The sequence below is a fragment of the Panthera pardus genome, unplaced genomic scaffold (assembly GCF_024362965.1).
Source record: "Panthera pardus isolate Hobbes unplaced genomic scaffold, ASM2436296v1 HiC_scaffold_13, whole genome shotgun sequence".
Taxonomy (NCBI): domain Eukaryota; kingdom Metazoa; phylum Chordata; class Mammalia; order Carnivora; family Felidae; genus Panthera; species Panthera pardus.
The window spans coordinates 115,016,663-115,044,415 of record NW_026526688.1 but is presented as its reverse complement, the minus strand read 5'-3'; the positions used below and the strand labels follow the sequence as shown (position 1 = coordinate 115,044,415).

The 27,753-nt window shown below is 40.7% G+C and overlaps 1 protein-coding gene and 1 pseudogene across 3 annotated transcripts in view; both read right to left on the bottom strand.

The window, feature by feature from the left end:
- The window catches only part of PAPSS1 (3'-phosphoadenosine 5'-phosphosulfate synthase 1), a 104,378-nt gene that overhangs the window by 62,445 nt on the left and 14,180 nt on the right, over positions 1-27,753 (bottom strand). For all 3 annotated transcript variants that reach the window (XM_019416712.2, XM_019416704.2, XM_019416722.2), the window contains exons 2-5: positions 27,330-27,444; positions 20,532-20,767; positions 14,912-15,050; positions 10,420-10,538 (exon numbers count right to left, since the gene is read on the bottom strand). In XM_019416712.2, coding sequence (XP_019272257.2) covers positions 10,420-10,538; positions 14,912-15,050; positions 20,532-20,767; positions 27,330-27,444 — 609 coding nt within the window. The remainder of the gene's footprint in view (positions 1-10,419; positions 10,539-14,911; positions 15,051-20,531; positions 20,768-27,329; positions 27,445-27,753) is intronic.
- LOC109247787 (cytochrome b-c1 complex subunit 7-like) lies at positions 21,347-22,353 on the bottom strand (annotated as a pseudogene).

Here is a 27,753-nt window from a genome sequence, read left to right as displayed (position 1 = left end):
GAAAATCTAAGTGTCTCCAAGGAACTTGTTTGAACATCAAAGAGTAGTATCAATACTATGAGCTCAAATTATTTTTTTAATGTTTTGTGTACTCATGCAGCCATGAGCACATTTGGGATGAATACATTTTTAGTAACTTGCTACATTATATGCATGGACATGGAGACTATAATAATCACTTTCTTTCAAGAAAGGGGAATTTTTTTTCATTTTAAATCAAAATCATTCTTTTCATTACAAGCATTACCCATAACTGTTCCCTTTTCAAAATTCACATCCAGCAATATTTTTAAATGAATTTAGCCTCCCAACTTAAGTACAAAATTCTTCCAATGCTTAACTAAAGTCAAAAAAAATTCAAGAGGTTGCTACCGTTTTTCCCTTCCAAAATAAAAAAAAAATACATCAAGTGAATATTTTTTGAATCAGCACAAACATAACAGCACGAATCAAAAGAAACATGGAACATTTGCTCAAAGAATGCAAGTTCTATATAGATTCTATGTGTAGAGAGAAGAGAACACTCTACGAGGAATACAAAAAGAATTTTTTAAATGTAGACACAGCCAGTTTCTAGCACATTCTACTGACAAATCTTTTCAGTTTCCAAAACCACTGCCAAACATCTAAAAGGAGCAAAACCACCTCAAAGTGAGACAAGATATCTGGACAACATAACGTGAAGTCCCAGCCACATGAGCTATCCATTCTATTTGGGATTCATTAGGATTTCCAGAAACACAGTCAGCTGTTAGGAAACAATGTGTTCTTCTTCTCCTCGTACACAGAAAACTTTTTATTTCAGGGAATTTCCTCTAAAACAAAAATAGACCACAAGCCAGGCCATGAGCAAGAGTTTATATACCTAAACCCCTCGCGTCCAGTCTTAAGAGCACCACAGTCACCCAGCTTTTAAGGATAAAGGGAATACAGGGGAAGCTCTTCAGTAGGGGGTCATTAATTCACATGCTACCAGGAATCACCTAGATCTAGAAATATTATGAATGTTTAAATATTAACTTAATTCTAAACTGTTACATGGGTATTCAAAAGTGGGTGTTTTTTTTTTGTTTTTTTTTTTTTGCTTGACTAAACACAATCTAAGAGCTAACACACTGTATCTGTAACCTTTGTTCAAAAGAACAATTGTTTGCTTTTATCTGGAAACTGGCAGACAGAACATTCACTACCTGAAAATAGTAGTAATCTTGCCTTCTCTTTTTAATCTTCCTAAAGAACTGTGAACACGTTAATAAACATTGTGATTCCACATTCTAAGTTTTGCCTTTAAGTATTTTCTGCACTTTTTTCTTCAGCCAAATCTGCTCAACAGATTTGAACACTACAGCTCATTCATATTTTATGTAACTATTAAATTTCTATTATCTAAACTACATGCATCCAAAGCATGAACACCAAACGACATTCTGGCAACACTTTAAAACTGAGCTGTGAAGTTAGGTTTTTATGTGCAGTATAAAATCCATTTAGAGCACTAAACCACCATTTCATAAAAAGACAAACCTTTAAATAATTTATAGCAGTAGTAAATCTAGAGTTCCTAGCAGATTTAAAAACAGTATTTAAAATATCACTTTAGATTAAAACCAGCAGCAAGAATCCTACTTCCTTATGTCATAACACACCAAGTTAAATGCAATCCCAGCAGGCCATCTAGTGACCATTCAAGGGTTTGGGGAAAAAACTTAAATCCAAAATCCTCAGCATTTTTCAGTGCCTTCTACTTTCTTGAATAAAATGTGAAGATACACCAACACAAGCACATTAAGAAAATAAAGATGCTCTGACCAAACACTTGAGAAATGAAGTATTTATATAAACGAACACATTTCCTTATTCCAATTATAGTACAAAGACCAGACAGAAAGAGAAATAAGACAATCCAGGGACGACTGAGAATATACAACATTATGCTGATCAAAATACCCATCATCCTAAAATACCCCTTGTACAGAACATTAAAAACAAATTTTTCTTGGACAGCAAAACCAGTGCCATATCTCAAAGAACGTTAAAGAAACAATACCTGGTAGAATTCATTTCGGGAGAGTCTCTCCAAAGCAATACCAAGCATCAGATAGAAAAATTCCTTTGCTAGGTATCATGGAGACAGCACTTCTCAAACAGCTGGATCGTCTAGAAAGCCGCAACCATGCTATCCCTCTCTGCTCCAATAAAAAGTCTGCCATGGGGGCGCCTGGGTGGCTCAGTCACTTGAGCATCCGACTTTGGCTCAAGTCATGGTCATGATCTCACAGTCCGTGAGTTCAAGCCCCGTGTCGAGCTCTGTGCTGACAGCTCAGAGCCTGAAACCTGCTTTAGATTCCGTGTCTCTCTCTCTCTCTGCACCTCCCCCACTCATGCTCTGTCTTCCCCTCTCTCTCAAAAAATAAACATTAAAAAAAAAAAAAAGTCTGCCATATATTACAATGGGAACTATATATTTGGTCTTTGTCCCTGGTTCCTGGCACAGAGTCCTTAAAACCCATGGAATCTCCTAACTGGAAAGTGTGTTTGATATGATAATGTGATGATTCCAGGCTAAGGGGGTCCTCAAAAAAGACCACAGCATACTTAGATTAGAGCGTTGGAACTTTCAATTCTGTCCCCAGAACTCTGGGCTGGGGAAGAGGCTGGAAACTGAGTTCAGTCACCAGTGGCCAAAGACTTAATCACAGCTATGTGATGGAACCTCCATAAAAGCCCTAACGGTTAGATTCAGAGAGGTTCTGAGTTGGTGACAACACGCCCACAAAGGGCATAGAAGCACCACGGCTCTCCCTGCCCCATACCCTGCCCTATACATCTCTTCCATTTGGCTCTTTCTGAGTTGTATCCTTTATAATAAACTGGTAATGGTAAGTAAAGTGTTTTCCTAAGTTCTGTGAGCTGAATTATTCAACCAGGGGATAAGGGGGTCTGGGTAACCCCTGAATGTACAGTCAGTCAGGCAGAAATGTAGGTGTCTGTTTGCAGCTGGCATCTGAAGCGAAGGCAGTCTTGTGAGACGGAGCCCTTCACCTGCAGTGTCCAAACTAACTCTGGACAGTTAGTGTGAGAACAGAATCGAATTGCTAGACACCCAGTTGGTGTCAGAGAATTCGACAATTAGTTGGTAAGAGAATAAGACAAACCAACCTCAAAAATCTAACAAACTGAGGAACCCGAAAAAGAAACAAAATGTACTTAGCTTTATTATTTTAGAAATAAGATTTTCTTCTACGGCTTAATAACCCAAGCCACTCATTTACTATTTAGATTTAGGTGTCAGTACATAAGTAAATTGTAATTCATTTGGCACATGTGCCCCAGCTTTGCAAGTTAAATTAGGTAACCGACAATCACTTGTTATTTCACACTACATAGAATACACATTTCACACTAATCAGAGACAGGCGCAAGCAATTTACTTCTTTACAAGGTCAACATTCCTTCCAATTTAGACAGTGCTGCCTCTGATCTGCTCTGAAGTACTCTGAAAGTAGGCTAAAAAATATGAACTCCTTCTAAGACCCAATACTCTCAAGTTCTCATTCCCAACTATGCTTAGGGAAAAAAAAATGGTCAAGGAACGTGAAAAAGACCCACAGAAAAGACTGATACTTCAGACACAAACAAGAAATGGAAAGAATCTAGATAAAAGGCAAGGCAGCTGGGAGAAGAATGGGCTCTTGGATCGCAGAATGCAACACACCGTGTTCAAATCTGACTCCACTCCCCGCCCTCCCCCTTCCCTCCCCCCCCCCCCCCCCCCGCCCCGTCCTGGGACAAACAGCTTCACTTCTCTGACTTGTTTCTGCATCAGTAAAATGAGGATAATTATAACTTACTTCTCAGAGTTTTGATATAACATTACACGTATTTTTTTTAATTTTATTTATTTTGAGAGAGGAAGAGACAGCATGAGTGGGGGGAGGAACAGAGAGAAGGGGAGAGAGAGAATCCCAAGTAGGCTCCATGCTGCCAGCTGGAAGCCAATGCAGGGGCTCGAACCCAAGAACTGTGAGATCATGACCTTAGCCAAAACCAAGAGTCAGATGCTTAAGTGACTGAGCCACCCAGGCACCCCCAACATCAAATGTATTAATGCTACCAGAACAACTACTGAAGGCCTTGCCTGTGTGGGAGTTCTCTTGGACTTCCATCTTTGCCTGCCACTTTCCCTTCTAGCACACACAATTCCATTCATACGCATAATGCTGGTTACTGCACAACCTCTAACTTTATATCCTCACTCCTTGCTCTCAGCACTGCACTCGACATCATCATCCCCTTCACTTCCCAGTCTAGATTTGTACAACCAGCTCTACCCTGACCTCCCATGAGCCACCTCTGGAAAACCCTACAAATGCCTCTGTGATGACAATGAGGTTGTGCTGCATGTGCCACCCTGGACCACCAGGGAGGATCTGCTTCAGAAGGTGCAGACCACACAGAGTTCCCTTGCCATCAGGGTGCAGCAGGCAAATGGACTCCTTGCATCACCAACCATCAACTCCAAGCTGAACGTCAGGTGCTTACTAGTTTACCCATGTGCCCTAATGTTCGTCTGAGGTTCAACTTTGTGAAAAAAAAAGAAAAAAACAATCAAAGGAAAATAAATGTCAGAACAGAAGTAGTAATGTACGGGTGTGTATTTCTTCCCTCAACTACATTCATAAATTCTACATCATGCTAATAAAAGAAAAAACGAATTTATACGTTCTAGTCTACAACTATAAATAATGGTAATTGAAACCAAAAATTAAGATCCATGAGGCAGAATTTTTACCATTTAATACAATGCCACATCCCCAGTGCTTTACAACAGTACCCACTACGTAAGACACTAAGTATATGTTAAATTAACTAACAGGATCGGGGTGCCTGGGTGGCTCCATCAGTTAAGCATCCGACTCTTGATTTCAGGTCAGGTCATGATCTTGTGGTTTGTGAGTTCAAGCCCCATATGGAAGGACGGTGCAGAGCCTGCTTGGGATACTTTCTCTCCCTCTCTCTGTCCCTCCCCCATGTGTGCTCTCTGTCTCTCAAAAAGAAACAAACATTAAAAAAATTTTAAATTAACTAACAGGTTCAACCAAGTAAAACACAGAAATACATACTTTTAATGAGAAGTGAATTCCTATCTTTTCCCCAAATGAGGGTGATACCAAAAGAAAGCAATTGCATCAAGAAGCCATTTGCATTTCTTCTGTCACCACTGAGCTTTAGGATAAAAATAAAAATTTTTTCATGGGGCACCTGGGTGGCTCAGTCAGTTGGGCATCTGACTTTTGATTTCAGCTCAGGTCATGATCCCAGGGTCATGGGATCAAACCCTGCATCGAGCCCTGCACTGAGCATGGAGCCTGCTTGGGATTCTCTCTCCCTCTCTCTCTCTCTCTCCCCTCCCCATCCTTGGCCCCTCCCCCTACTTGCATGCTCCCTTCTCTCTTTAAAAAATAACAAACAAATAAATAATTTTTCAAGAGAAAATTTCCCCATCTTAAAGTAATATAACCAGAACACCTTTCTGGTTATAGATTTAATTACATTGCACTTTAGGTATGATGAGAACACTGTTGAAAGTAAAAGCCAGAGGCAAATGGATTAAATGAATCCTAGGAATTCATACACCCAGAATCCTAGGTATAAAATACAATATGTCCATAAGCGAATTACTTAGTATCTCTAAAACACCTCAGGGGTTTACTGTATTGAATAAAACCACAGTACTTACACAAAATACTCAGCACAAAGACCACTTGGGAAACTGTCACATCACACTCAAGTGAGAAGTAGCTGAAAGCTAAACTAGGAGAAAGGTCACTTCCACCCAGATTCTAACAATCAAAACAAATATTTTAAAAGATACAAAGCAGGGTGCCTGGGTGGCTCAGTAGGTCAAGCTTCTGACTTCAGCTCAGGTCATGATCTCATGGTTCGTGAGTTATAGCCCCAAATAGGGCTCTCTGCTGTCAGCACAAAGCCCGCTTCAGATCCTCTGTCCCCTCTCTCTGCCCCTCCCCTGCATGAAAGCGTGTGTGCACTAATATAAACATTTAAATATATTAATAAATAAAATACACAAAGTCCCACACATATGACCCTTAGATACTCAGTAAATGTTAGTTTTTTTATCTAGACAGAATGAAACTGTCCAATCATCGACTGTCTAGCAGGTACAACATAGACTAACTACCATCTATAAAGAAGAACAATTAGTATAATTATTGATTAGGGGCAAACACATTGGAAGAAAGGCTTTAATTAAAGCCACAGACACTAAAGCAAGCAACAGCACCAGGAAAAAAAACAGTAATAATACTGTGGCAGAATAAATACATAAGGACAATAATAAGACAATACATAGCTTGGAACCAAACTGTGGAGAACCTTGAACACAGATCACCTTAATTCTATAAACCATGGGAAAATCAGTAAATTCTTTAGAGTAAAAAAAAACAAAACAAAACCTAGACTACACTTTAGAAAGATGACTCTGAATGATACAGGATGGAAGAGAAGGCATATCAGGGGCGCCTGGGTGGCTCAGTTGGTTGGGCGTCTGACTTCAGCGGTCATGATCTCGCAGTTCATGAGTTCAAGACCCGCATCAGGCTCCCTACTGTCTGTTCAGAGCCTGCTTCGGATCCTCTGTTGCCCTCTCTCTGCCCCTACCCCACTCACACAAGCTCACTCTCTCTCAAAAATAAACATTAGAAAAAAAATTTTTTTTAATCTTTAAAAGGCATATCAAACTGGACATGGGGGTGACCAGTCAAGGAAATATCAGGTAGTACAAGCTGAAAATCATACGGGGGCAGTTTACCCTCAATTTTTAACCACTGGGGACAGGGGGAACTGCAAAAGTCCTGGGCATGACAGGCACTACCTGAAGTCTGTGTTTTCATTTCACAGAATCATGGTTAAAACCCAATTTAACACTAAACACAGGGTGAGATCCTGGATCAAATCCTAGTACAGGACAGGACCTTAGTGGAAAAACCTGTGAAATACAAGTAAATTTGTCATGTAGTTTACAGTATCTCACCAGGGTCAATTTCTTAGTTTTGAGAAATGTTCTATAGTCATGTAAGGTATTAAAATAATAGGAAGCTGGGTGAAGGATATAAGGAACTCTCTGTACTCTTTTACATTTACAGAAAAATTTTCTCAAAATAGTTTTAAAAAACAACAAAATCACCCGCTCACTACAAAAGAAGAAAAAAAAAGCCTCTATGTAGGTGAAGGGTCAAACCCAAAGGATGCTATTCTATGTAGGGCCTCAAAGAAGTGGTTAGGAATGAAAGTAAAGACAGAAGGGAGATGACACAGCACCCATCACACGCTAAGTTTAATAGCCCCATATATGTATCTGAACTACCTGGTTTTAACTGGAGTCCCTAAAATGGCTTCAGAGATTCATGAGCCCCCTACATTATATATGAGAGTATCAATGTGTATTTCCCTGAGGTTCTATAAAACAATTCAGAATCACTGACTAGAGGGACACCTCGGTGGCTCTGTCTGTTAAGCATCTGACACTTGATTTCAGCTCAGGTTATGACCTCACAGTTCACGGGATCAAGCTCTGCTCTGTGCTGAGCATAGAGCCTGCTTAAGATTCTCTCTCTCCCTCTGCCCCTCTCCCCCACTCGTTTGCTCTAAAATAAAAAAATTTAAAAAGAGCCAAATTATGATATAATTTCTGTAATGATTATCGAAGTTTAATAATTCTAAGTGTCAATATACTGGATACAACAGAGGAATGACTAAACTTGAAAATAAGAGAGTAAAAATTATTAAAGCTGACAAATTAACATAAAAAGAATGAAAGCACAGAGCACATAAACGCTGTGGGACAGTATTACATTGCCTAACATATGTCTAACTGGAATCCCAGGAAAAAGAGAAAGAATAGGGCAAAAGAAATATTTGAAGAGATAGTGGCCAAAAAGAGTTTTCAGAAAGTAATAAAAGAACAAGTCAAAGAGCTCGAAACTGAAAGAAAAAAACCTAAAAATATTGAAAGACCCAGACACACCATACTCAAACTGCTAAAAACGAAGGAGTAAGAGAAAATCTTGAATTCAGGCAGAAATAAAAGGAAACATTACAAGGAGAGGAGCCAAGAAATGAACTTCTCATTGGAAGCAATGCAGGGGACCACAGAACATAGAACATCATCTTTAAAGTACTAAAAGGGACAAAACCCGTCAACTCAGAATACTATGCCCAGTGAAAATATCTTTTATTTTTTTTAATGTTTATTTTTGAGAGAGAGAACGTGAGCAGGAGAGAGAGAGAGGCAGAGAGGGAAGGAGACAGAGGATCCGAAGCAGGCTCTGTGCTGACAGCAGTGAGCCTGATGAAGGGCTCAAATTCACAAACCATGAGACCATGACCTGAGCCGAAGTTGGGTGCTCAACCAACTGAGCCACCCAGGCACCCAAAAAAATCTTTTAAAAACAAACAGGTGAGAAAGATCTGGAATAAAGCCTTTCCAAACTCATGCTTCTGTGCCTCCCAGAATGCTCTGTGCACACCGAAACCATGTTTCTAACACATCTCTAGCAGCTGCACCCTCTTATCCCCCCTTCCATCACCGACAGTGTAAATCCCTCAAGGACAGAGACATGGCTGATTAATCTTTGTATTGCCAGTGCTTAGGACTGTGACAAAATAAGTAGTGAGCTTCTGACAGACGTCTGACTGCTGACGATGAAAAATGGATAATGAAGAGGGAAGCCAGAGGCACAGCAGCAGGACCAGCAGCAGAGCTCAGAAGCAATTAACAGGAAACCCAGACAGCACAAAGACGAAGCACAGAAAACCTCCCAGGATGGGGTCTCGTGAGCCTGCAGACTGTACACCAACACGTACGGAGAAAAACATCGGAGCGGTGCCATTACACATTCACATTGTTTCTACTCATTTGGTGAAAACGTTTAGGGAAATACATTCGGGAGTTCCAGGTAAATTATCTGGCAGATATTTTATAATGTGAAAACAATTCTAAGGCCAAACATCTATAATATATCCAGACACAGGTAATGTTTTTAAGTTGATGTCTAATACATCCAGTAAGAAATACTAGATGACAGAGGATTATGGTAGTAAGAGTTTAAACATCAAGAGGGGGTTCAGATGCCCTAGGCCACAGTTAAAACAGAATGGGGCACAATGATGCATTGTTGTCTGTGTACCACTAAACAGGAGTTCCTGCACAGCACTAGGCAGCAAAGGTGAGGACACCGTGACTAGGAGAAAGAGTAACAACTGACGCCCACCCAAAGGCCAGGTCCTCCCTAACTGAGTTAAGTGCATGACCCTCCACTGGGCCCATGGAAGTGTGAAGAAAGGAGCAGGGAAAGAAAGAAAAAGAATTTCTAGGGGGCACCTGGTTGACTCAGTCAGTTGAGCATCTGACTCTTAGTTTCAACTCAGGTCATGATCTTACCATTTCATGGGTTCAAGCCCACCATCGGGCTCTGCTCTGGCAGCGCAGAACCTGTCTGGGATTCCCTCTCTCTCTCTGTCTTTCCCTCCCCCACTCACTCTGTCTCTGTCTCTCTCAAATAAATTAAAATAAAAAAAGAATTACAAAAAAAAAAAGAATTAAAAAAAAAAGAATTTCGAAACATGGAGACTGGACTAAACTCTGAGAGAATCATGTATCTAATAAATGGCTTGAGTCCTCGGGAAAATAGCCAGCCTCTTAATGTTTCTACATGCTCCGGAACCAGAGAAAGATCTTTATGTCCTGGAACCTTTCCCTTCCTAAAACTCAACCATAAGAATATCATCATGTTGCACAGGCTAAGATCTGGGCACTCTCTAAATGTCTAGGAAAAGTTACCTGCATTATGTACAATAATGTCGGGGCGCCTGAGTGTCTCAGTCAGTTGTGCACCCAACTTCAGCTCAGGTCATGATCTCATGGTTTGTGGGTTCGAGCCGCACATCAGGCTCTGTGCTGATAGCTCAGAGCCTAGAGCCTGCTTCGGATTCTGTGCCTCCCTCTCTCTGCCCCTCCCCCACTCACACGTTGTCTCTGTCTCTCAAAAATGAATAAACAATAAAAAAAAAAAAAATACAGTAATACCAAGTTGTAGAGCTAAATAATCAAGGCCGAATATTCTCTATTAGGTATTTGTGTGGTAAAACTACTGGTAAAATAAACGATTTTCTCGCTCCCAAGCCTCCTATGGTTCACGTTGACCAACATATTTCATACTGTATACACTGGGGCCCCCACAACACCTAACACAGGGACGTACACTCTCAGAAAACTGTCAGCACCATATACTACATATTAGCATCACCTGTTTTTTTGTTTTGTTTTGTTTTTGGCAGGGGAAGATCACGAGATGAATATTATTTATTCTGATGATTCTCTCTTTGACCTTCCCTTACCCGTTCCTGTAGAAGTTCCACAACCTGCTGGACACAGTCGTTCACATCACAGGAGTCTGTTTTCAGCACCAATTCTGGAGCCTCTGGTTTTTCATACTCAGAATCGATTCCAGTGAAACCTACAAAAGGTACCAGAGCATTGAAGGGGGTAGAAATTAAAACAGGCTTGTTTCTTTGGTGCAAGTCTCTGCTATGGTGAAGTTCATATTTACACTAACCCTTCTGAGTTACAAGGTTATATAGTATTGAAACTTCTTCCTTGGGAGAAGACTTCTGATTAAACTTTTGTTTCTCCTTTAAACATGTACAGGTAATTCTCACTCACAGTTCAACAAAGTTGCCACGGACACTAAGTGAGTGACTACTGAAGCCACTGGCCCCTAGGGGAAACATGGGGTCAGCTTCCTGCAAGGCTCAGTCATCACCAGATTCTTTTTGACACTTCTTTACAGTATGAAAGCTAAAACAGGAAGGCTGGGTGTCACTTTGTTCAACTTCAGCTGGGAACGTGTACTCGGGTGGGAGGACTAAAATTTTTGCCACTTTGTGTGTGTCCACGAGTGACTGCCTAAGCACCATGAGTACTCATGTGGGGGGTTAAAAATTTTAGTGGGTACGAAAACTTGCAAATATGGAATCCTCAAATAATGAGGATTGACTATAACTTCTTCTGTCACCTTTTTTCTTTTAACTAAATGCCCAAACTGCCTATGAATAAATAGGAATAAATACCATGCGATCCAGGGCATCTCAATGTCTCCACAGGAAGACAGAATACAGTACTTAAACCCTAGTCATAAACCAAACTAGATGAGGTTTTTTTTCCTCTCAATGCAAACACTGACACCAAGTTAATCTGTTCATTATATTCACAAGGATTATCTACAGACAAACTGAAGCTCTGAAGGCTGCTTCTGCTACCAGGATTAAGTGTTCAAGACAAAGTAACCACCATTAGCTTAAGCAAAACATAACTAAGGGAGCTAATCCTGTCACATCACAAAATATATTCTACAATCAAACATAATCAGTTTATGTGTCAACCACTATTTAGATTTCCCCTTTAAATATGTTACCATGTAATTGCCAAAGAGAAAGAATACAGGATGATTCCCAAGAATGGGCCAGCTGAGCTGAAGATATGTTGTTCCTATCTTACACCCTTGACATGACCCCCTACAGAAGTCATTTAAGGCTTGTCTGCCTTGAAGTGCTTAGGTCAACCTTGGGGTTAAAATGGTAAACATTACTTTAAAATCATTACTATTGGGGCACCTGGGTGGCTCAGTCGGTTGAGCATCCGACTTCGGCTCAGGTCATGATCTCACAGCTCGTGAGTTTGAGCCTCGCGTCAGGTTCTGTGCTGACTGCTCAGAGCCTGGAGCCTGCTTCGGATTCTGTGTCTCCCTCTCTCTCTGCCCCTCCCCCATTCATGCTCTGTCTCTCTCTCACAAAAATAAACATTAAAAAAAAAAAAAGTTAAAATCATTACTATTGACAGCCTCTTCTCTGCTGTCATGCCAACCACCCCATTGCGGCATATTCAATAAATCTCTATCTCCTTAAAAAAAAAATAACTAAAATAAAATATAATAAAGTAAAATAAAACAAAACAAAATAAAATAAATTACTATTAAGAGGTGCAGTCACCAAAAGAGTTCTAAAATGTAATAGACAAGTCCACAGCCCACTTGTTTTCTTCTATTTCATGTTTCCAAGTATCACATGAAGACCTAAATCCAAGAAGAGATTTCTGCATTACCAATATTCCTAATAGTATTTAGTGGTGAGTCACAATAGAATAGCTAGGGAAAAATGATTCTGGTTAAAACACTAGTTCTTAAGCTCTAATTCTCAAATGCAGCTAAACAATGCAATCGCCAGGTCCCACCTGCATTAGATTCTGATTTGGCCTTGGCACAGGATTTTTAAAAGTTCACTCAAATAATGCTATTGTGCAGCAAAGCCTGAAAACCACTGTGTTAGAAGATTTGGCTTATTTTAAAAGCCCAGGAATTCTCTTTCTAGCTAATTTATCCCATAAATGATTATAATAAATGTATGCTTAAGCAAAACATTTATATTTAAGTAAGTAACAACTGCTTGAGCAGTAATCATGAAAATAATCATTAGAATGGCTGACACAGGGATAGTTATAGTGTCACAAAAAGGCCTCTAAAAGCCTGAGGTCTGTTGAATGTATACAATTTCTTCTGTCCTTGAACATTTACCATCACAGCTCTGAAACAGCATTTACCATTCTGACAATGAGTAAACGGTTTTTAATTTTTTTTTTTTAATGTTTATTTATTTTTGAGACAGAGAGAGACACAGCATAAATGGGGGAGGGTCAGAGAGAGGGAGACACAGAATCTGAAACAGGCTCCAGGCTCTGAGCTGTCAGCACAGAGCCTGACGCGGGGCTCGAACTCACGAACTGTGAGATCGTGACCTGAGCCGAAGTCGGACGCTTAACCGACTGAGCCACCCAGGCGCCCCAGTACACGGTTTTTAAATACTAACAACTCCAGGGGTGCCCGGGTGGCTTGGTTGGTTGATCATCCACCTCTTGATTTCAGCTCAGGTCATGATCTCAGAGTCACGGGATGGAGCCCCATGTCAGGCTCCACGCCGAGCATGGAGGCTGAGATTCTCTCTCTCTCTCTCCCCCTCTCCCCCACTCATGCGTGGGGCTCTAAATAAATACATACATACATGTGTACATACATACAACTCTACAATCGGGGACTCTAACACATATATTTTAATCTAAGGAACATTTTATTAATGTCTACCCAGAGGAATAGACAGAAAACAGTCAAGAAAGTAAATAAGTAACACAGAGAAAACTAAGCTACTACAAACACACTCCCAAATATAGAATGCAAATTACAAATAACTCAAGGTATTTTGCATGTGGTCTTACTCATCTTTGCATCTCAGCAGCAAACACACAGCTTGCAAACAGGAAGCATTGAGCAATGTGTGTTGAACATCCAATTTCCGCTCCATCTTCTAATCTATCCAATAAGCATTTACTATGTGTGTAATTCTAATGATACAAAAATATTCAAGATGTTATCCCTGTTCAAAAGTAGTTTACTCCAGCCAGAGACAAATCTACCTCCCTCACCAATCCATCCTTGCAAAAACAAAGCCAACTAAAATTAAAATAAGATTTAAATTTCAAGATCCCAGACACATCATTTTGCTTCTCTTTGCCAAATCTGTATTTTGAGAAACTGAAATGAAAAGTGGCCATCGACAGAGACAGGCGGACACAGATGATGAAGAGCTGAGCTGGTTTCCCTCCTAATGTCGTCAGTTATTCAGGTCAGGCAACCTGTTCTCTTTGAGTCAAGAAAGCATAGGCTTCATGGGTGAAACTGAGTTTCCCTGGTGGCACAACTGAATGCCAGCCTTGCCTAAGGAATCAGGTTTCACCACAGCAGGTGGAACTTGCCCCACACTTGCCCCAACTGGTTAAGCATCCCCAGGTCCAAATGTAGAAGAGCCCAGAATAACAGCATAGTCCTTCCTGTTCCACCTTTTGCTATGCAGAACCAGAAGCTGAGTAACAAAATCTTGAATTCACAGAGCTCCTGTGATAGTCCCAGGCTATTATACTCCCTATTGGGAAGGCAGCAGTTACCTGCATGAATCACTGATCCCTACACAGCGCTGAGTAATCAATCCCTGGCACGTCCTCTGTTGTTAACAATAATAGAACAGAACTAATGTTAAACGATACCTAGAAGATTAATATAATTGGTATCAAAGGTCACATCAGACAGGTTCTAAATGTCTCCTATGTCCAAATGTTCATCGTAGCTGTAACTCTAGGAGCAAAGCATAAAAATTTTTAAAATCAAGGTATCTTCATTTTGATGGAATCAGAGATATATTAATTCAACCTAATTCAACAAATGTACACCGAATGAATAAGGGACCATTCCACACCATGATATAAATAAGAACAAGGCACTGGTTTTGCTTTCAAAATGTTTACAATTCCCATGATCTATGGAATTTCCTTCATTTTCACCAGAACAAAAAGCAGAAGTGGCAGCAGCTAGCAATTGCTATACAGTCTAATGCACCTAATTATACCAAGTAGGTTTCCAACAGCCCCAGAAGTCCCAACCTTCTAAAACTCTGTCTTGGGAGTAGGATTCCAACCTGACCAACCATTCCCACTGAGTAGTACACACAGTGCCAGGTACTACTGGTAGGCTTCAGAGACACAAGAGCGTAGTATTAAGACCCACTTCTTCTTCTCAAGGAGCTCCAAGTTGTTTGAATATTCCCAATCTCTTAGCAAAGACGATCAGTCTCAGATATGGCAAGATAAAGTATGCAAAGGGGCACCTGGCTGGCTCAGTCAGTAGAACATGCAGCCCTTGATCTCGGGGTTGCATTTGAACCCCACACTGGGTGTAGAGATTATTTAAAAATAAAGTCTTAAAAAAAATGCAAGCAAAGGGAAACTTACCTTTAATTTCTCCAGCCCGTGCTTTTTTGTAGAGTCCTTTAACATCCCTCTGTTCACAAACATGCAGAGGAGCATCAACAAATACTTCAAAAAACGGTAAACTTGCACCCTCATGAATTTGCCTTGCATTGTTGCGATCCTTAGAAAAAAGATGTAGAGAAACATAATAAAAGGTGCTCATACGAATCAAAGGTACTATAAATGATCAAGGATGAATAAAAGTGCTTTATCAGCTGAGGCAGTGGAAAATTAAATATTAGACAAAACTTAACTTATATTTTTAAATATAAACAAAAAAAATTTAACCCAAGAAACTATTTCTTCGTAACAATTTTAAAATTTGATATTCTAAAAATCCAAGATATTGGGGAGTTCCAGGAGGGAAAACAACGGATGCCCTGTAAAAACTTTCACCTAAGTTTTACGGAGAACCACAGTCAAAGCCCAGCCTGAATGCAGGTGCTATCAGGCCTCTCATAACATGTTCAATCTTAGCCTGAGTCTGAGTCCATTCAGAGTCCTCAAGGTGGTTTATCTCCTTGCCAAATACAAGGTCCTGCGACCACTTCTCATCTCTAGCACTCCCAAACCTTTACTTTTCTGTCCTGCCCCGAACCCCCCAACTCTCTGGTAACCACCTTCATTGCTCCACCCTGTCCTCCGGAACGGTTTCCTTTCTAAGTCAACCTCTTCTTTCTGTCTAAGCTAAACTGTTTCCCCCTTAAGATCCGCTCATCTTTCCATACTCAAGGCCAACTCCACGTTCCTATTCTGGACACAAGCAGTGCCAACATTTCCAAAGTCAGCCCTGCAACTCCCGCCACTCTATCCCCACACAGCTCATTTTACCATTCACATTTCTTATGGCCCCTACTTCCACTGTCACTACTCTCCTCTTCCGCATTTCAAAATGAAGATCCGCAGGCACGAATGCTCTCAATCTCCTCTCAGCCATATAAATGTATCCACATGCCCAGCAACCTTTGTCTCCCTCACTCCTGCTACTCCTTCCTCCCTTTGAATTCCAGAGCCACCCCTCTAATGGACCTTCCTCAATCCATTTCCCCCCTCCGTCTGAAATCCTCCTCTTCCTTCTCTGCCAGCTTTTTCCCCTGGCAACAAGTCACTTATCCATTAAAAACAAGTGAACTGCGGGGGCATTTGGGTGGCACAGTCGGTTGAGCGTCCAACTTCGGCTCAGGTCATGATCTCACAGTTGGGTGTTCAAGCCCCACACCCGGCTTGCTGCTGTTAGCAGGGAGCCTGCTTCAGATCCTCTCTCCTCCTCCTCTCTCTTTCTCTGCCCCTTCCCTGCTTGGGCTCTCTCGTGCGTGTGCGCGCACGCTCTCTCTCATGTAAACGTTTAAAAAAAAAGTGAACTAGGGCGCCTGGGTGGCTCAGTAGGTTGAGTGTTTGACTCTTGATTTCAGCTCAGGTCATGAGCTCACAGTTTGTGGGATCAAGCCCCGCATCCAGCTCTGTGCTGACAGCCAGAAACCTGCTTAAGAATCTCTCTCTGCCCCTCCCCCACTCTTGAACACGCTTATACTCTTTCAAAATACATCAACATTAAAAAAAAAAGTGAACTAACAAATCACACAAAAATCCCTTAATCATAAGTACTCTTCAGCCTTTGAATTACAGGACTTTCTGCTGCTTTTCACACTACTAACTCTATATATTCCAATGACGCTATTTCCTAATCATTCCTATGCAGGCTCCCATGGCTCCTCCTACTTTCCATCCCTTCGACAATGGTGTTGCCCACAGCCCATTAGGAGCCCACTGCTCACACGAAGTCAGTCCTTGATCACTTTCTTCAGCAGCCTTCACGGTGTCGACTACAACATATACACTAATGCTTCAGCCTGAGCCCTACCCTCTCACCTGGAAGTAAACACACCTTTCCAACCTCCTCCTAAATATACCCACCTGGAGATCTCACGGGCACCTCAAACTTAGTATGTCCATAATGGCATCCACCCTCTTTTCTCCCCAGCTGGCATCTCTGCCTATACTGCCCAAATCAAGGATGACAGCACTATTCACCCAGAATCCCAAGAGTTGTTCTGGTTCCTTCCCTTCGTTCCACACCCCACCCCCTCTGCCTTCTGCCACAAAGTCCTTCAGATTTTGCCTCTATTACACCAACCCAGTCTGCACGTCTTCCCTACTCCCGAGTTCAACCTCATTCCTGGTCAACTGCAACAACATGCTTTTAATCAGTCTGCTGGCTTTCAGCTTTGATCTGCTCAAAGCCATACCCTAACACTGTCCCTAGAATAGCAGAGGATGCAAATTCAACCATGTGGCTAACTTTTCAGAGATTCCCTACCACCATCAGGGTAAAACCCAGGCTTCTCAGGGAGAGGCATCAGGTGTTCTATACCTGGCCCCACCCTTCTCAGTCTTACACTTGATATTCTATTAATAATTAACACCTGGCTGTTACCAGGTGTTTGGACCTTAGGTCTTAGCCACCCTCCCTGCTCAAAACCCTCCACCCCTCTCTTCTGGCTAAAGCACGTTCTCCTCATAGCACAGTTCTGTGCTGACATCCTCCAGGAAGCCCACCCTGCATGCCCAGGCTGATGGAGGGCCCTTGCTTCCTCTGGCTTCTCAGAATACCTGCTATATACCTATCATAGATCTTATTCTGATATATCTTTCATTAGCTATAATAACCACAGCATGTGGTAGAATGATTAAGGTGTGACCTTAACTGATCCCAACTGTCCTTTTATATGAATGTATTTCCAAGTTTCTGTCCACGGCTCTCTTCTCATTCTATACAACTCTTCTATATACTCTATATATACTCAACTTTGACTGGGTTTTAATTAACAAAGTTAGTGATTCCTAAATCTATCTCAATTCTACACAGCTTTTCTGAGAACCAATTTTCCAATGACCTGCTTACTCTACTAGGATTTCAAACCTAACCCACCTAAAATGAAATAGTCATCTCCTCCCTTCCCCTCCTATATTTCCTAACTCAATCATACCATCTTCTATTCAGAAAGAACCATCATTCGTGCTCACCCCAAATTCAACAATCAAGCAGGCACCAAGTCCTACCAATGCTACAGGCTTAAGAGCCCTCAAATAGGCCCCATCTTTTCCATTCCCATTGTTGCTGTTTGAATTCACTCTGAAAGCCTCCTCACCAGTCTCCTATCTCCAGACCACCCTCATTCCAAGCTTCAAAGGTGACCTTACTAAAATGCAAACCCAGAGACAGCGTTCCTTAGTACAATCTCAAACTGTCAAGTTTTGCCCTATGGGGCAAAGTCCTGAGCAGTCAAGGTTCATCATTGAACCTCTGCGAATAGCTCTAGCTTCATCTCCCCTCATATTCACCCTGCACGGCAGTTGTAACAAAGTACCTACAGTTCCCCAAAAGACCAGACTCCCTCACATTTCCGTGCTGCTGCAAACACTGTACTATGTCCTCTGTTAAAATAGTTTTCTCCCTCTGGTCTCAATAGTATGCTCTGATTCATCCTCCATCACTCATTTCAGGCATCATCTCCTCTGCGATTCTTCCACAGCACGTCTCATATACATTTACCTAATCACCTGCTTCAACATATTGTAACTGTTCACATCTCTATGATCCCACCAGACTGGCTAGGAACTATCAGGTTTATTTTCAGAACCAAGATGCCCAAGTTCAATGGTGACATAGAATAATACACATATCCTGTATCATATGGTTTGATGCAAATATCACAGATTTTGACATGACCTAAGCACAGTCCAAACCTCACTCTCTGTGCTTTTAGAAGTGAGAGCAACAAATTTCGCTCCGTACTATGGAAACAAGGGGGCCAAAAAGCAGATCAGTACATACTTTTAGAAATCCAGCTGACAGCTCTCCAAATCACGTTACTTTCTCCTCTTCTAAGAGTTGCAAAGATTTCCAGAATGTGCAAGAATATCAGTTGTTACATTACGATGAAACTGTTTATATCAAGGATTCAAGAACTCAAACAACTATCATTCTCTTACACACTTCATGATCCAGTATACTTTAAACGGATGTATTGATGCTGATCCCAATGTTTCAGGCAAATGAAAAGTACTTAGTCCTCACAGGACCCTTTAGGACTCCTGCCATGGTTCAGTTAAGTGAATCTTTACAATTAACACTCCATCTGATACTTACCTGTAACTCTTACAGTTCATGTTTTATTTTGGCTTTAAAAAAAAAGTCTATGTAACCATCCAAATTCATGATACAACACTAGAATTGTGCTATTATTTATTATATTTACTCAATAATTAGTACACACCAGGCACCATGCTGAAAGCTTTGAACGCACGATTTACCTAATCCTCAGAACAACACTGGGAGGTAGGCATTATCTGAGCTTAGGAAGGTCAACTCAACCGGCCAAGGTCATAACAGGCAGAGGTGAGATTCCAACCCATTGTTTCTGGCTCCAAAGTCCCTGCTTTTAACCACATAGTAATTCACCTGCTCTTTCACATCTGTACTATGCTGTCATTTAACAAACACTAAATATCTACTATATTCCAGAAGCTGGGCTTGGCATCAAGATTATAAAGATAAATAAGATGTAGTTTCAGCCTTCAAGGAACCAGTGGGGGTTAGAGGCAATAAAGCATGGTAACAATATGGATTCCAATGACATTGTCTGGGTGCCTTGCTCTACCATGTACAGCGACCCTGGGTAATTTATACCTTTTTCCTCATCTCTGCCTTCTTCATTGGGTGATAAGAACTACATGAGTTCATTCATGGTATACAGCTGGTGTTTAATAAATGTTAGCTATTATTTTCATTACTACTCTGTCTTCTTCATTGGGTGATAAGAACTACATGAGTTCATTCATGGTATACAGCTGGCGTTTAATAAATGTTAGCTGCTATTATTTTCATTACTACCACCACCACCACCACCATCACCACTACAATTGCTGCCACTGTTAGCACCACCAACCAATGAACTGGCATTTGTAATAAAACAAAGGGTTAGGGCACAATAAGGGCACCAAAGGCTGAGGGAGAAAGGGAAGGCACTCAGGAGGAGGAGATGCCTAACCTGAGCCTGAAAGCATGAACAGGAGTCAACTGATGGCGAGAAGAGAAGGACTGATCGAAGGAGAAGAGTGCCTTCCAGGTGGGGAAACAAAAATCTCACGTGAGAAATGACATGATTTTTTAAGAGAACTACAAAACAGTGAATTAGTGCTAAAATAAGAGGAGGAATGTGATGAAAGAGGAGAGTGCTTCTGTCTGTGAGCAAAGAAGCCATGGTCAGGCACATGTTAAGAAACTTAAGACTTTCCCTGGGTGTCTGACACACATTGAGTATTCATTATACATTTATTGAGTTGAAAAGTCAAGCTTGAAATAATGTGGCCACTGGCTTGAGGTCAACAAGTTTGGTTATACTTTGGGAGGCAGGGGCAGTCATAACAGGTTTTATTAAAAAGGAATTTACTCAGAAAGTCCCAGCACAAAAGTGTTGTAGGTTGATTATTTTAATTTGAATTTAGCTTCGAAGCATACGTGAGCGTTTCAATTACTTGTTTTGCCTGAGGCCATCTCACTCGATGATGTCAGAACAGCAATGGTACAAAAGCCACATACCTGAGTATAAGGGGATATAAAACTTGTGATGCACACTAAGCCAGCATCTGCAAACAGCTTAGCAACTTCTGCAATGCGTCGAACATTCTCTTCTCTGTCTTCAGGACTAAAGCCAAGATTTTTATTGAGGCCTTGACGGATGTTGTCACCATCCAAAGTGTAGCATGGGATACCGTGGCAAACCAAGTACTCCTCCAGAGCCATGCTCACTGTGGTCTTTCCTGCTCCAGACAAGCCTAAAATCGAATAGTCCAAGCACATTTCATATGCAATGTTAGGAGACCACTTAGTAACAAAGAATTTAAATCACTGGCTTCATAACACTCATTACACATAGCAATCCCTCAGTAACATTTATCCCACATTTCTCTACAAGATTTAGATCTTAGCTAGAAAAACATCTATAGTTTAAAGTAAGTATTTATATTTTTTAAATAAATACATTCATGTAAAGTAGTACATTTGCAGTTCAAATAGTTCTAAATTGTACACTTCAGCTTTACCCAACTTCTTTGTTTTTTGGGTTTTTTTTTTTTTTTAACTTTTTTTAATGCTTTATTTATTCTTGAGAGACAGGGACAAAGCGTGAGCAGGGGAAGGTCAGAGAGAGAGGGAGACTCAGAATCTGAAGCAGGCTCCAAGCTCCGAACTGTCAGCACAGAGCCTGACATGGGGTTCGAACTCACGAACTACAAGACCATGACCTGAGCTGAAGTCAGACACTTAACCGACTGAGCCACCTAGGTGCCCCTGGTTTATCCAACTTCTAAAAAAATGTTTCAGGGCAGCTACAACCACCAACTTAAACTCCACGATTATTTCTTTGCCCATTCGTCTCTTTTCTTTCCCAAATAACTTCTTTCAGATATGGTGCAAAGTAAAATTTATCCCGCTCATATTTTGTCCACTGCTCTTTAGGCAAGATACGCAGCCTTATGGTCAGGTCCACTGCTCTCTGAATGCCAAACAAGCTGTCATTATACAGGTTCTCAGGAAGCTTTATGGCCTCTTTCACATCATCATGTTCATAAATGGTAACACTTCGCATTAACCCCAGTTTATTGAACCCTGCAGCATTGTAACACCATTTTCAAATACCCTCTGGCCACCGGCCTGACGCGCAACAGCAGGCCTGCTGACCATTTTACCCAAGACTGCAACGCTGTATACTCAAGTATTTGTTTTTAATAATTCCTGTCTGTGCCCAAAGGCATCCTAGAAATCACTCCGTTTCAGATATGCACTTTGTCCTCCTGTTAACACTACTCCAGAGCTGCATGCCAACTTAAAAACTGAGTTACATGCCCAAATTATTTCTGGTGAGGGAAGAAAAAGGACAAATGAAGCTATCTCTATATCCTAGGATCAATACCTCTCATAGACAACCATAGATAAAAGTATCTGGGAGTCCAATTTAAATTAACCTTGAAAGAATATCCTCATTTCAACTCACCTTCCTATACCAATGATGTTTATTCACTAAACAACAAGAAGGAAAAGGAAAGCATACATTCATGCAGAAACACATGCCATCTTGCTGAGTATGTAATTACAGAATTCATAACTAAGGTGGTTACGAGGCAAGAGATAATCATGAATGGATTCCCCTGAAAGACATTATGAAGGTACAATTGATATGTTAAGAGAATCAATGGTGTTGAGGCACCTGGGTGGCTCAGACGGTTAAGTGTCTGACTTCAGCTCAGGTCATGATTTCACGGTTCATGAGTCAGGCTCTGTGCTGACAGCTCAGAGCCTGGACCCTGCCTGGGATTCTTTCTTTGCCCTTCTCTCACATGTGCGCCCATGCATGTGGTCTCTCTCTCTCTCAAAATAAATAAATAAACTAAAAAAAAAAAAAAAAAAGGACTAATAGCATTAGTTGCTTTATACATTAAAAACCTGTATTAGTTTTATATTAAAAAATTGTATTAAATAAAATAAATAATATTAAATATTAAAATTAAATATTAAAAATTAAATATTATTAAATAAATAAAATTAAATTAAAATTGTATTAATGAGCATAGCAGACATTTTCCAAAGATGCCCACAACAGCATTTCCGACCCTGCAAACTATCTGACAATGTGATATTGCCACAGTCACGTCAATAGGCAGAGTCTAACTCTCTACTCTTGACTCTGGGCTGGCCTTAGGACTCACCTGTTGCCAAAAGGATGTAGTGAAAACGACAATGTGTGACTTCTGAGGCTGGGTCAGAAAATGCTACCTGGACACTCCATTGGAGAGAAGCCCACTATTAATACCCTGAGGCGACCATGCTCAAGAGATCACTAGCAAATGTTTCAGCCAGCTAAGCTCCCGGCTGACAAGCGGCTTCAAGTGAGTTCGTGATCACGGACGCCAGCCAGGTGAGCCTTCAGAGAACTGCAACCAAGCCAGACATCAGGGCAAACCGCCCAGCTTAGCCCTCCGGAAGTCCTTACCCACAAAATGGGAAGTGAATTAAAATGGTTGTTTTACACCACTAGATCTTGGCTAATCTCTTACACAGAGACAATAACTAGAAAAAAGAGATGGAGACGGGGAGGAACAGGAAAAACAGTTTTCTGTTTTTTATTGTTTTTAACCACCAGTTGGACACTAAGCATCAGAAAGAAAAAAAAAAACCCGGAAACCAGAAATCTTAGACTTTTTATACAAAACAACCTAAGTCATAATAAAAGTACCTATTTATACACACATATGTATATTTATTATACACACACACACACACACACACATACATACATATACATAGTTTGAAACAAAGTAAGAAAAGACTACTGACAATTTTAGTTACTGACACAGGAAGTTTCGTTGAGATTACAGTGAACACAGACAAAAAGACAAAAAGCTAAAGCAGTTAGAGCAAATTAGCAGATAATTACAAGACAGATAATCCAAAACTTAGATAAGGAAAATGCGTATACCCGAAGAAAAGAAACCAAATGTACGAGATTGAATAATCCCCCACCTCCAATTCATACACATCTGGAACCTCAGAATGGGACCTTAGTGGTAAATAGGGTTTTTGTGGATGTAATTAAATTAAAACGAGGTCATACAGTACCAGGATGGGAACTAAATCCAGCGACTGGTGTCACTGTGACAGGGCCATGTGAAGACAAAAGCAGGAGACAGAGCACTGCATCTACAAACCAAAGAAGGCCAAGGACTGCCAGCAACCTCCGGCAGCTAGGAGAGAGGCCTGCAGCAGACTCTCCCTCAGGGTCTCCAGAAGGAACCAACCCTACCAAAACATTCATCTCAGATTCCCAGCCTCCAGAATGTTGAGAGAATAAATTTCCGCTGTTGGAAGCCTCCCTGTTGTTTTGATGTGATCTGTTAGAATTAGGATGGAGAGAATTAGGGCTAAGACCCCTCCTAGGTTATTGGAGATGGATCCGAGAATTGCGTATGCGAACAGGAAACATCACTCAGGCTTAACGTGTGGTGGAGTACTTAGGAGGTTGGCAGAGGTGTAGTTGTCTGGGTCTCCTAGTACACCAGCCCTGGTAAACTAGTACACCTACCAACGTAGAAATATAAAAGAAAGTTTATCTGGAGTACAATCTGAGAAAAAGCAAACTATGTTCCAGGAAAATGACAACCCACTCAATACCCCAACAGATCCTGATTAAGCTACTGAATTGTGAGAAAAAGAAAGAAATCTTTACTTCCGGGGCACCTGGGTGGCTCAGTCGGTTTTAGCAGCCAACTTTGGCTCAGGTCATGATCTTGGGGTTCTTGAGTTCGAGCCCCACTCTGGGCTAGCTGCTGTCAGCACAGTGCCGCTTCAAATCCCGTCCCCCTCTCTATCTGCCCCTCCCCCACTGTGCACTTTCTCAAAAAGAAAAAAAAAACAGAAAAAGAAATCTTTACTTCCATTTCCAAAAATATTGTCAAAAAAAAAAAAAAACAGCAAAGGCTATAGAAGATTTGACAACATAATTAACAAGCTTGATCTAAAGAGCATATCTAAAAACATTGCACGTATCGGGGGAATAGATGTTCTTTTCAAAAAAAATTTTTTTAAGTTTACTTATTTTTGAGAGACAGGGAATGAGCAGAGGAGGAGCAGAGAGGGAGGCACAGAATCTGAAGCATGCTCCAGGCTCTGAGCTGTCAGCACAGAGCCTGACACGGAGCTCAAACTCAGACTGTGAGATCACGACCTGAGCCGAAGTTGGACACTTAACCAACTTAGCCACACAGGCACCCTGATGGTTCTCTTCAAATATATATTTATGAAAACTGATTACATACTAGACCATAAAGCAAGCACCAAAAAATCTGATAAACAGTATTTATAAGCATCATTAGTGGTAAGATAAATGGAATATACCACACTCAAGAAAAGGATTACCCAATATTCTAAAGATCAATTTTCCCCAAATTGACTTTTAGATACAATGGAATCCCAAACTAAATCCCTATCAAATTTTAGAGTTAAACCAATCACAAAGTTTATACAGTAAAGCAAAGAGCCCCCCCTGCCCCACCACCAAAAAACAGTCAAGATAGTCCTGATGAAGAATAAGGTAAGAGGACTTACTCCACTGGATTTCAAGACTTATAAATATATAGTAAAATAGTGTGGCAATCACAGAGGAACAGACCAGAAGAATAGATCAGAGAGCCCAGAAACAAATTCATACCTAGGTGGAAACCGGACATAACACAGTTGGCACTGAGGGGAAAAAAAAAAAAAAGGATGCCCCTTCATCAATGTATGCTGTTGAGACAACTGATTATCCGCATGGAAAAAAAATAGACCCCTCCCTCACATACACACAAAAATCAACTACAGATGGATAAAGGGCCTAAATGAGAAAGGCAAAACTGCTAAAAGAAAATATAGGAAAAGAAACAATTTTTCAGGCTTCCAGATGAAAAAGGAAACCTCCTAAAAAGAAAAAAAAAAAATCAAATTAGTCTCACACTTCTTCACATTTAATACCAGATTAAAATGGAGTAATGCTTTAAGAATTCCAAAACATAGTATGAACCAAATATATATTTTATCTAGCCAAATCATCGTAAAAGACAGGCAGACATTCTCAAACATAAAAAGTCAGGAAATTCAGGGCTGCCTGCGTGGCTCAGTCAGTTAAGCATCTGACTTCGGCTCAGGTCATGATCTCACGGTTCCAGAGTTTGAGCCCAATGTCCGGCTCTGCACTGACAGCTCGGAGCCTGCTTCAGATTGTCTCTCTCCCTCTCTGCCCCTCCCCCACTCACACATGTGCGCACACTCTCTCCTTCTCTCTCAAAAATAAACATTAAAAAAAGAAATCTCAGGGAATTCAAAATCCAATGGAGGACTATCTTACAGAAACAACAACAGAACACAAACACTTAAAACTAGACCCAAAGAGAGAGCTCATGAGTGGACACACCATAATAAAAGGACTGATGATGAACTGGTGGATATAGAATCAACTTACTTACAGAGCTCAAACAAAAAACAATCATGAAAATTTAAGATTTGAGAACAGAATGTGTTACGAACGTAGACAATGGAAAAGTAACAATTTAACAACCTAAACTTAAGAATGAGGAGATGAGAAGAATGTGAGGACAGGGTCTTCTTTCCTACAGAAACAATTAGACTTGTCTACAATTGAAGCATATAATTAAAAACACACACACAGGGGGCGCCTGGGTGGCTCAGTAGGTTGAGCATCCCACTTCAGCTCAGGTCATGATCTCGCGGTTCGTGGGTTCGAGCCCCACATCGGGCTCTGTGCTCAGAGCCTGGAGCCTGGTTCAGATTCTGTGTCTCCCTCTCTCTCTGCCCCTCCCCTGCTCATGCTCGCTCTCTCTCTCTCTCTCTCTCTCTCTCTCTCAAAAATAAATAAACATGAAAAAAAAATTTTAAAAAACGCATACACACAGAATTTCACCCATCAGCAAAAATTTTAAGGATTGTTAATATCCATGTTGATGAGAAGACACTTGGAAATGGACCCTCTCCCACACTGTTGGTAGGGGAGTAAATAAGTATAAAATTTTGGTGCTTAATTTTAAATACAATTAAATATTTTAAAATTAAATTTAATTTACAATTAAATACAAAATTTTAAATACAATTACTAGAAGTGAAAGAATCCGTCATTCTTATATGTTTATTTTTGAGATAGCACAAGTAGGGGAGGGGCAGAGAGAAAGGGACAGAGGATCTGAAGGAGGCTCAGTGCTGACAGCAGTGAGCCCAATGTGGGGCTTGAACTCACGAACCACAAGATCATGACCCGAGCCTAAGTCAGGTGCTCAACCGACTGAGCCACCCAGGTGCCCCAAGAATCCATCATTCGTAAAGCCACCTCCAAAATCTAGATCAACTGACCCTCTCACCAGCCCGCACTGGCTGACCTGAAGGGAGACTCTGGGAGAACCAACGAAAAAACCAATCGAGGCCAAAGCAAAAATTCTTTTTTGTGAAAGTCTTTATCACTGTTTCTTTTCATATCGTTTACATCATTAGCTTCTTGAAGGCAGAATCCAGGTCTTGGTGCATACAAAAATTTATAGAATATAACATAGCTATTAACTAGAAAGTAGTTTTAAGATGCATTCTGGTTTCCCCCTTTACTTCAATAGCAATTCTGTAAAGAACAAAAGGAATTACCAAAAGGAAATAGGTTATAATTAAGCAACGCTGCCAGGTACATGCAGTGATGTTCCAGACACACAAATAGCTCAAAATTTAAATAAATACCCTTAATCCTTGTTCAAGACTGTCTATAAACACTGCTTTTGAAATTAACTGGTTTATTTCTCTTGATCTTACCTGTCAGCCAAACTGTGCAGCCACGAAAACCACCTCTGGTCCCCACGACCTGACCTCTCTTGTTCCTGCTGACATGGTGAGCTTGATAGGTGACATTAGTTGCTCTCTGCATCCCCTGGAAAAAATTAAAAAAAAAAAAAAAAAAAGAATTCTGATTTACCACAGTCCTTTAAAAAGTAAATACACATATTCCTTGCTGTCACTATTCTATGTAACATGCCAAAAGCAAGGAAAAAGATTAAAACTAACAGTTTTCATTATAGTACCTAAGCATGGTGTTGTGTTTTGCCAATTAATTTAATTAATAATTTAATCAACTCAGCTAGTTTAATATTTGATTTAATTAATTTAACCCTCTGAGCCACCCAGGAACGCAAAAACTCTTACTCCTGTGTTTTGACAAATGAAGATGTTAAACCTGAGA